The sequence below is a fragment of the Euleptes europaea genome, chromosome 8, assembly GCF_029931775.1.
Source record: "Euleptes europaea isolate rEulEur1 chromosome 8, rEulEur1.hap1, whole genome shotgun sequence".
NCBI classification, from domain to species: domain Eukaryota; kingdom Metazoa; phylum Chordata; class Lepidosauria; order Squamata; family Sphaerodactylidae; genus Euleptes; species Euleptes europaea.
In genome coordinates, this window is record NC_079319.1 from 43,719,960 (window position 1) to 43,729,944 (window position 9,985).

Consider the following 9,985-nt stretch of genomic DNA (forward strand, 5'->3'; position numbering starts at 1 on the left):
AGGAACTGGGACAGCACTAGAGATTGTTTTCCAGCTTCAGAAAACACTGCCGTGGTAAAGACAATAGACCAGGTGGCAATAAGAAGCAGGATAGCAAAGCTGATACAAGCGATGTTGCCTCAAAACTGGAAAGAACAGTGTGCCAAACATATATTGCAGCAGAGATTACCACTTTATACATATCATGGGAGACATAGGAAGGAAAAAAAGGTAGACAAAGTTAAGGGGAAATTGCAGATGATGCAATTCACTACACAAAAAGCCTACTAAATTAAGGATAAATGCATCTCACATTGGAAGAACTAAGGGTACTATTTAATACAGACAACCAAAAAGAAGAACCATTATGGCTGATGATTTACCATTTTATTTGTATTGACTAATCAGAAAACAGAGATACAAGTTTTAATTATTTATAAGAATCCCTGTAAAACCTAGCCTTTTTCATTTTAAGCATTCATGAGCTGTAGTATTTTAGCAACTTCTCATCTGTTGGTTTCAGAATTTTCTTTTCTGACATGTTTACCACCCAGCCTGGAGCAAGGCCAAAGAAAATCTGCCTCGGGTCCTTGCGTCTGCTCAGCATTTCGAAGAGTTCATCTTTTGTAATATCTGGTAGGACATAACCATATTTCTTGGAAAGTTCCAGCCTGGCTTCTGGAATCTTTAATGGATCTGCCAAGTACCCACGATTAGTCGGATCTGTATAGTAACGGACGAGATCTTCAGGAGGAAGCATGCGCTTTGGAATAGGCTGGCCTCGCAGGAAGAATGGCACTGGCTTGCAAAGAACATCTGGGTGCAAAACAAACACAAAACAGGGGAGATACAGAATTAGGTACTGTGCATCAGTAATCCCATTTCTCTGAGGGATGTGAAAAACACAGCTACAGTGGGGCGCATCCAACCATCCTCTAAGTAGCCTTCCTCCAATTGAAGTGGCTCTTCCTGCAGTGCAAGACCCACTTAATTTGGAGGAAGGCTTCAAAGTTGAGCCAGAAGGAATGATGCGGTATAAATATTTTAATAGATAAACATCGCTCAGTGGAGTGGCAGGATGGGGTGCGATCCACCCCAGTATTTCTGATTACACCGTGCAAAAGATGAACCATAAAAAATGTTTTTCCAACAATATACTACCACCAGTATTAGAAATGTTGTGGCTAAATCTAAGAGACTAGTGTTCACAATAAGCCAGGAAAAGAAGATGATTGACTCATTTGGGCCCATTGCCTTTGCAATTCTTTTATTTTTAGATTATGACAGAGTGGTGTATTTGACTGGCATCTGACAGCAGCAATTACAGGAAATGGGGTCATGTGTCTTTTCTGCAGAGGGAAAAAAAATGGCCAAAATGCCTGAAGTTGGAAATGGAACAGATGAGGGTGAATAAACTGAAATTAAATCCCAATAAGGCATAGCTGTTGACAGTGGGTGGGACGGTTGATATGGAAATTGTGGACATGCCTGTTCTGCAAAGGGTCACAAACCTCCTTATAGAACAGATTCATAACATGGCAGTGCTCCTGCACCTTGTATTGCTCCTAGATTTCCAGGATTTGACCAAGGATGTGTATTTGGCAGATACATCAGCTGTCCGCAATCTTGCATGCCCTCATAAGTATTCAATACATCCAGTGTGACCTTTAAATTCCTAAATGAGCTGGTTCAGCCACACCTTTAGGCAGGGTGGTAGATCCCTGGCTGGGTCATGATAGATCTCCTAACAGTCCTCAGAAAGGAGCCACAGAAAGTCTTATAGCCCAGGGCTCCCTCAGTTAAGTGTAGCTCTCAGTCTTTCTTCTCCATTTTGTTTTCTAGGAAATTCCCTTCCTTGCAATGGCTGGATGCCTCCCTTTGTGATAGTCACTACTCTAGTCAGCCAGTTTGTAGCTGCTCAGTTCTATTGAAGTCGCAAATAAGAATGCTGACACAAATTGTAGTTGGAAAAATTGAAGTGATCATTATTTATCTCTCAATATAAAATGTTGATGTACGTTCTATGTAAAGCAGTATACATTGCAGTTTCATAGCATTTTTAGAGCCTGATGTTGTAACTCAGATATGAATTTGTATACTTGTAAATTCCCTGATGGGCTTTATAAGGTGCAGCAAGTGACTGACTGGTGCCGCCCTCTGGGAGGCCCTGAGAGAGCCATCTTGCACCTGGCAGAACCTAGAGCTCCAGCAAAAGTGGAAAGTGTATCAATCAAGTCTCAGGTCCACCCACTTGCCTTAAGAAATGTCTAGATATGCTCCCCCATTAATTATGACCATGAGGCAACACATTTCCACACATGCAAGTTTTAGAGGTACAAGTTTCAGTGATGGTGCTTGGTGCATAATAATAAAAAAATTAAAGCTAAAAATATGAGAAAATGTGTCCTGCTCCTGTGAGTTAGCTCAATATTTGAAGGACTGTCTCCTTCCAGATGTCACTGTGCATCAGCTATGGTCATCAGGTAGCCATCTATTGATTATCCCACCACTTAGGGTCCCCCATCGGGCATTGATCAGAGCCCAGGCTTTTCCCATCATGGCTCCAGTTCCATGGAATGCGCTCCCAGAAGATGTGAGGGAGGCCCTCTCCTTGGAGATCTTCGGGAGGTGCTGCAAAACCTGTCTGTTTGCCAGGGCTTTTGAGAGGTATTGAACAGCAGGAATCTTTTTTTTGGGGGGGAGATTTAGGGTTTGCAATTTTATTTTTGGTTTTTAACAGAAAATGTTTCTAATTATTATTGTAAGCTACTTTGAACCATGGGGAGGCAGGATATAAATGTTCTAATAAACATGAATAAATAATAAGTACACCTTGAACATGGACACAGGCAGTATATCCACTCTAGTGAATTTTCCTGCATAATTTCTCTGTCAGTGGGCAGGAACACACCTCTTTCCCACAGTGAGAATTTTAACAGTCTGGAGGAAAAGAATCAGGTGACTTTCTATTATGGAGCCCCAGAAAACTGGGTTCAATGGTATTCTCATGAGTCAGAAATGTGTCTTATTTCAGTAAATGAAAGGCTGTCAGGAGGAAAACAACACAGGAAGTAATTTCACTATGTGCCATGAAACAACTTCTTTAGGACCTTGTTTGTTGATAAGGTTATCGGGCAGAAGAAATTCTATTTATAGATGTGTTTCTGCCCATGGGAGAAGCAATAAAACAACATGATTACCTGGCTGTCTGCACAAAAACCTTTATGTACTTGACATCAAAGAATTTGTCAATGGATCAAATGGTAGAAATTTTTCTTCTTCTTTTGGAAAAAAGAAAGTCTTGCCCTCAAAAACCATCAAACAACTGGCTTTGATGCTAATGAAAAGGATGTGATATAAATGTAAGTTCCAAGAGAAAATTCTTACCCAAACTCCTTGGATCATAGAAGGCTGTAGTAATAACACCCCCATTTTTTTCAACTGCTGCAATGGCCAGCTCAGAAGCCATCTGTACCTCAATATTTATTTTTGCTGCAAAGGTATCAGCACCCTACAAAGTCAATTGAATAGTAATTACGACACATTAATATCTACTTCTTTAGCTATCACACTCCACAGCATGCAGTACAAAGGTTTTTCACAAGACCTATGAATAATAACCATTACAATTTATCCAGAAGAAGAGTTATACACATCACACTTCTTTAAAAAAGAAGAAACAAATAGGGAAAAGGCACTATCACTTAAAGCAGTCATGTCCAAAGTCCGGCCCGGGGGCCAATTGCAGCCCCTGGGCCGGTTTGATACGGCCCCCCAGCCTGTTTTGCAGAGAGAGAAAAGGGGATGCGTGGGGGCTGTGCCTGTGCTTTGCATCCCCGACCGAGGGGGCGACACTTGGGTGGAGGGTCGCCTCGATTGGCTGTCTCAGCCCCACCACCCCGAAATGAAGGCCAGCGAGTCTTAAACCCTATAGAGGCCACTTCCTTCTTACCCAGAGCCCGCGCATGGGGACGCGGCCTTTGTTGTTCTGACGCATGGAAAAGCAGCAGCAGCTCCTCCCGAGTGGGTCAAGGGGGATCCTGAGGATGGGTTGGGGGGGACTCGAGGGTAGGAAAGGTGGCGGGGGGGGGGCGGGGAAGGGAAATGCAAGGGAGATCAGAGGCTGGCCCCAATCCGGGAGAGGAAAGACACCCCCCAACACACACACAAACACCGAAAAGCCTGGGAGTGGGGGGGGGGGCTGCTCCGTCTGGCTCTCCTCTTTCCTCCTTCCTCTCTGCAGAAGTATGGGGTTGGGGGGGAGATGCAGCCCCTTCCCTGCATTGCGGAGGCCTCGCAAGGGATCCAGATTTGCAGGGTGGGTGGGAGGGAGGAGAGGAGACACTGGATGGGTCGAGTGGGGGGATTGTGAGTCAATGAAAGGCAGGGGGGAGAGGGGGCTGGATTTGGGGGCGGAGAGTGTTTGGAGTCAGACCCCCAGCAGGTTCTCTCCAAGGCAAGCTTCGAAAGAAGGGATGCTTCGAAAGAAGGGATGGGGAAAATAAATGAAAATAAATGACTCCTGGCATGTATCGTGTTTGGAAATGAGGAGCGTTCAGACGGGGCCGAGTCTGCAGAGGACACCCGTGTTCATTCCAGAGGTCAAAGCCCCAAGCAGAGAGCAAAGAGGTCAGAAGGAAAGAAGAAGAGAAGAGTTGGTTTTTATATGCCCACTTTCTCTACCACTTAAGGGTGGCTTACAATCGCCCTCTCCTTCCCCTCCCCACAACAGATACCCTGTGAGGTAGGTAAGGCTAAGAGAGCTGTGACTAGCCCAAGGTCACCCAGCTGGCTTCGTGTGTAGGAGTGGGAGAAACAAATCCAGCTCACCAGATTAGCCTCCACCGCTCATGTGGAGGAGTGGGGGAATCAGACCCGGTTCTCCAGATCAGACCCCACCGCTCTTAACCACTACACCACACTGGCTCTCATGGGGAGAAAAACTCCACATTCCTCCCTGCACGGGAGATGTCAGAGTGTTTGAATCTTGGACTTCATGAGAATGAAAACCAGTTTATTTCCTGGCTCAGATGAAGGGAGGACAGAATACCCCCGGCATGGTTGAAGGAAGAGAGATGACAATCCCAGAGGGGCACATGAGTGGGGGACGGGGGAGGAAGAGTTCCTGCTCCCTCCCTACAGAAGGAAGGTTGGAGATTTAGAAGCTGGGGGGCGTCCGGTGAGCTGAAAGGGGCTTTGGGGAAAGGAAGGAATGTAGCCATGGTTTTTGTGGTGCAGTCTGTGGTTATGGGCATAATAAGTATGCCATTTGCAATAAACTTTGCATAAAATAGTTAATTTGCATTTAATTAAAAATGTTTGGCAAAATGGTTGGCCCTCACGCATGTTCACTTCATCAAATCTGGCTCTCTTTGAAAAAAGTTTGGACACCCCTGACTTAAAGGCACAACACAGATATAGAAACTTCTAATAATGGCAATTTTCTTATAGAAGTTGAGCAGCAGGCAGCGACTGAAACTCAGCTCCTCTGAAAAGCCTCAAAGCTTTTTCACAATTGCAGGGGTTTACAAAATTAGTCAGCAACACTGTGGCTGCCACCAACCCTGCCCTTGCCCAACTCAGGGGGCATCTCTGATACCACATAGAGCTTCAGAGGAACTAAAAAACAGCATACCTACTTGCTTAAGAAGCAGCAGAGAAGTTCCTAAAGCTTGGCCTGAGGACACTTTGGGCAAGATCAGGCATGCATACTTCTGGGCTTCTATAGACAATGTTCCGCAGGTATGTGGCTGCTTTCAATGGTAGAAGCACCCCTGGTGTCCCCCCAGAATTAGAATACTACACGCTGCTGTTTAACAGGCTGTTGTAACAGAACTTAATGATTAACATATAGAATACCGTAAAATACATTAGCATGTTGATTTTTAAACACTAGAAGATGCGATGGCCTGAGGGGGAAAAAGCCAGAAAAACTCAGACTCTCCCCCCATTTCCCCCCCAGGCCTTTTTAATTTTTTTCAATAGAAAAATTAGGGCATTTAGGGGAACACTGAAAGTAAGTTCCTATGAGATTTTCTCTTATTCGGGAATAAACTTCTTTTGCTGTAGATCTACACAATATTTTCAAGATTTTATTTAAATGGAATAATTTGGCAAGAATTAATAAGCTACAATATGTTTAATGAAAACACTGGACTATGAAATAATGTATTATCATTATTACATAGTCAAGGGTTTTCATAAAGTTAATATCCAAATATGATGGCAGCCCTCCCTATTGTAACTCTATAAGAGTTTCTGTCCAACTACTATATTTTATTTTCTTTAATACAAAATTTGTTTCCTATCTTCAAAGTTTATTTTTTCTTACCTCTCAGATGGCAAAAATTAAAGATATGTGTGCTGCAGTAGCATATGGTGCAGAGCTTTGCAACTCTTAAGTACTGCATTTACTTTCTACTTTTCTATACAAAAATGCACATTTTTATACTTTCAAATTTCATAAATATGCTAAATAGTACAATTTGATATGCTTACTAATCTATAAATGATGCATTTTATATTGTTCAATCAGCACAAGATGGTTAGGTTTGACAGGAAGTATTGCATATATTTCAATTGTTCTTAAAAATGTTTTTCTTAAAAACAATTCTGTTACTTCAAGCTTTCAGGAAATTTAACATCTCTATTAAACACTCACACCACTTCGTCAGACTGACAGGATGCAACATTAGCTTTCATTAGGAATAGCTGCAAGGTCAGTATTGGGATCTTTATTATTTGAACAATTGGCTCTTATGAATTCTTTTTTTATTACATTCACTTTTGGAATCTCCAAGTGTTACTTGAAACATGTCAATAAGACTTGACACTTGTATCAAGAACTCAATAAGACTTGACACTTGTATCAAGAACTCCAATCAGTCACAACTGCAATACAATTAAAAACTTCCTCTGGTTGTTTATATTTTCTGCACTTTTCAGTCTATGTTGCCAATAATATAATTACTTTTTTTATTTGAATTCAATCTCTCCCAGCAGTTGCTTATATAAAACAACTGACCACTCCCAAATTTTAATTAGTTAATAGTGCCCTCTAGTGGACTCACTTAATTTATGTATCATAATTCTAAAACAAATTGCACTTTTTAAATGACAACTCTGAATCACTCAGAACTAAATCACACATCTGCATTTTCAAAACTAAATACCACAGAATATCATACATGCCAAACTTACCTCTTCCACCAGTTGTACACCGTAATCTCTTTTGAGTGGCTGTATTGTTACACCTCTGGCATTAACAAGCTGTGTCAAATCCAAAGGTTGTGTGGGATCAAGTCTACCCAAGTCAATCAGATACTGCAATTTTTTGAGACTGAGGGGCTCATACTGGCGCCGGCGGCTGGAGAAAAGATTAAAGAAGAGTATACAGGTTTCAGAATGCCAATCCAATGCAGCTGCGCAAGAGCACTCCTGCTGGACTGTATGCTGAAGCTACTGTCCCAAATATGCGGACCAGCAGGAAATTATGTACCACTGAAATTAGTCTAACTCGGAATACTGACCAAAAAGTATTTGGAGCAAAGAGGGGTTTTGTAGTAACTTATCTTCCAATGATTAAAAACTGATAAAATGGCATGGAAGACAGATGTTCCTCCCCATCCTGCAACTTCAGACAGGGGCAAAAACTGGGGAGAACTCTTAGTCCCCCCTTTCCCTAACTTTTGATAAGTAGCAGTGTTTTTACACAGTATTTCCCTTCTGTTTGCCTCAAATGTTGCAAAACCCCCAACAATTTTAAATACCTTCTCGTTACATGTAGAAGACACTGTTTTAATATAATAACAAAAATGATTCCTTTCTTATTTGAGCCAGGTTGAAGCATACTTTTTAAATAACTGCATGCATAAGAATTAGTGCATGTGTTTACAAATAAATACACATATCTGTAGTGATGTGTGGCTGCGTAACGGCATGCATTTTTAAATAACCCCTCTAGTGAATTTAAAATTGGCAATGTGACCCATGGATCAAAACGAAAAAAGGCATTTCAGCATGTGAAATATTAATCTGGACTATGGAAAATGCAATCCACAAAAGACATTTCACCCAGCATAATCACAAACTTACCTATGTCCTTCATTGTAGCCATATTTTGGAATAACCAGATAAAATGGAGTCTGACCTCCTTCAAAGCCTAACCGAGGCCGGGTTCCTCTTTGCCTCTGTCCTTTGTGACCTCGGCCACTTTTTCTGCCTCCAGTTAACCCACGTCCACGTCGCTTTTCCTAAAAAGCAATAATCTTACATCAGTTGTTACATAAGGCTGCTCACTCCCTCAGGATGTCCGCTGGATGCCTTGACTAACCTACCTCCCTGCAGGTATCTGACCCACTAAAATGGGCAAATAACCAGCCTTCAGACAGGTTACCATTTATTCAATAACACCTACTTCATATTGGTTTGAAAATGTTAAAGGAAAAAACTACACATCTCTTGTTGTAAGCATATGCAACAGGTGTACATTTGGTATTATCCAATACCCTTGTGAATACCTCTCACACTGATGTTCTCTTTGTGTAACACGGAAGCCTAAGCAAAAAAATGAGCAGCCTTAACAGTATAAGAAAGGCATTATATGGGAACATTCAGACATAATCTTTCTGTCTTTTCTTGACAGGGGAAAGGACACAGACACCCCTGAATCCCACAGGCATTTGAACACTGAGCACAGTGATCAGGGAGAGCAGGAGAAAAAATACAATGTAAAAAAGAGCATGAGGTCTCCCCTGATTATTGTCTCCACTGTACTGCCAATCAGACAGCATAACTATTTATGCTTGGTAATTAGCAGCGCGTTCCAGGTTGAATTGCCCTGCAAATGTTTGGTGTTTGCTCTGCCCCCGCCGCGAAGAATCCCCTCAAGCTGCACGCTGGCTATGCAACCGGTGATTGCAAATGGCTATGCAAACAAGGAGCAGGTGAGTGGGGGTGGAATTTCTCCTTTTGTATCAAAGAAGGCTCTTTATTAGAACAACTTGCACTGTATCAAAGAGATTACCTTTTAAAATGCCACAGGATTCTTTGCGTTAGCGTAGCTGAAGAAAAGAACCAATATATGGGCACTGAAGACCAGAGAGAAGTCGAGACATCCTTGAAATATTATAACGGACTCTAAAATATTTTATGAACCGAAAGGAGGGAAGGCCATCGAATGGTACAAAACAAGGCTGATCTGGCTACCTTTCCTTTTACATCTTTAACAAGTATGCAACAGCCTCGTGCACAGGTTAGTGCCACTGATGTGGTAAACAAGGGTTCGTGGGGGGAGAGAGAGACCTGAGATCGTTATTTCAAGAAAAGTTTATTTGCAGCTGCTGACTCAGAGGCCCTAATGGGCAGAAATCTCTGAGCCCCGATTGTACTGAGGGAGAGATATTTATCCAAATTCAAGATGTGACAACCCATCAACATTCAGGGTGAAGCTGATAGCACTACAGACATAGAGTAACAGTTTCACCCAGTTCTTGTTATGGTTTACTGTAACCCTCCATGACTCTTGCCCCAATTCCTTAGCACGCAGACATACACACACAGAGATATCCTGCCCAGCAACAAGCTATTCCCTTGCTGTCCTAATACTTTTCAATACATTTACAGAAAGGAAAAGAGATTATTACCAATTGCTAAATCAGTGGATCTTCCATAGTCAGGGGAAGTCTACCTTGCTGTCTCACCACAAGAACCCTGTTTCTAAGAAAAGCTAGTAACCCGCAGAAAGGCACGAAGAGGAGGAGCTGGAAAAGGTCGCTCTAGGACACCGACGGCCTCTGGAGCCGTCAACACGGAGGCCAGGCCTTACCACAGCGGCCCCGGAGGACGGACGCAGGCGCGGAGCTGCCCTACAGCACGGAGGTCAACTCACCCGTTGCCTGGCGCCATCATTAGGTCGCAGGTTGATGAGGCTGACCCTGGGCAAGGAGCGCAGCAGCTCTAAGGCCTTGATTCTGTTGCTACCGCCAGCACCAGACGCCGCCGCCAT

The 9,985-nt window shown here is 42.8% G+C and overlaps 1 protein-coding gene across 1 annotated transcript; it reads right to left on the reverse strand.

The window, feature by feature from the left end:
• Positions 1-440: 440 nt before the first annotated feature.
• On the reverse strand, positions 441-9,985 carry MRPL15 (mitochondrial ribosomal protein L15). The gene is made up of 5 exons (XM_056854331.1): positions 9,869-9,985; positions 8,074-8,231; positions 7,180-7,345; positions 3,367-3,490; positions 441-795 (listed from the first exon to the last, which is right to left on the reverse strand). Exons 1-5 carry the CDS (start codon positions 9,983-9,985, stop codon positions 458-460), a joined length of 903 nt encoding a protein of 300 aa, XP_056710309.1. The 3' UTR covers positions 441-457.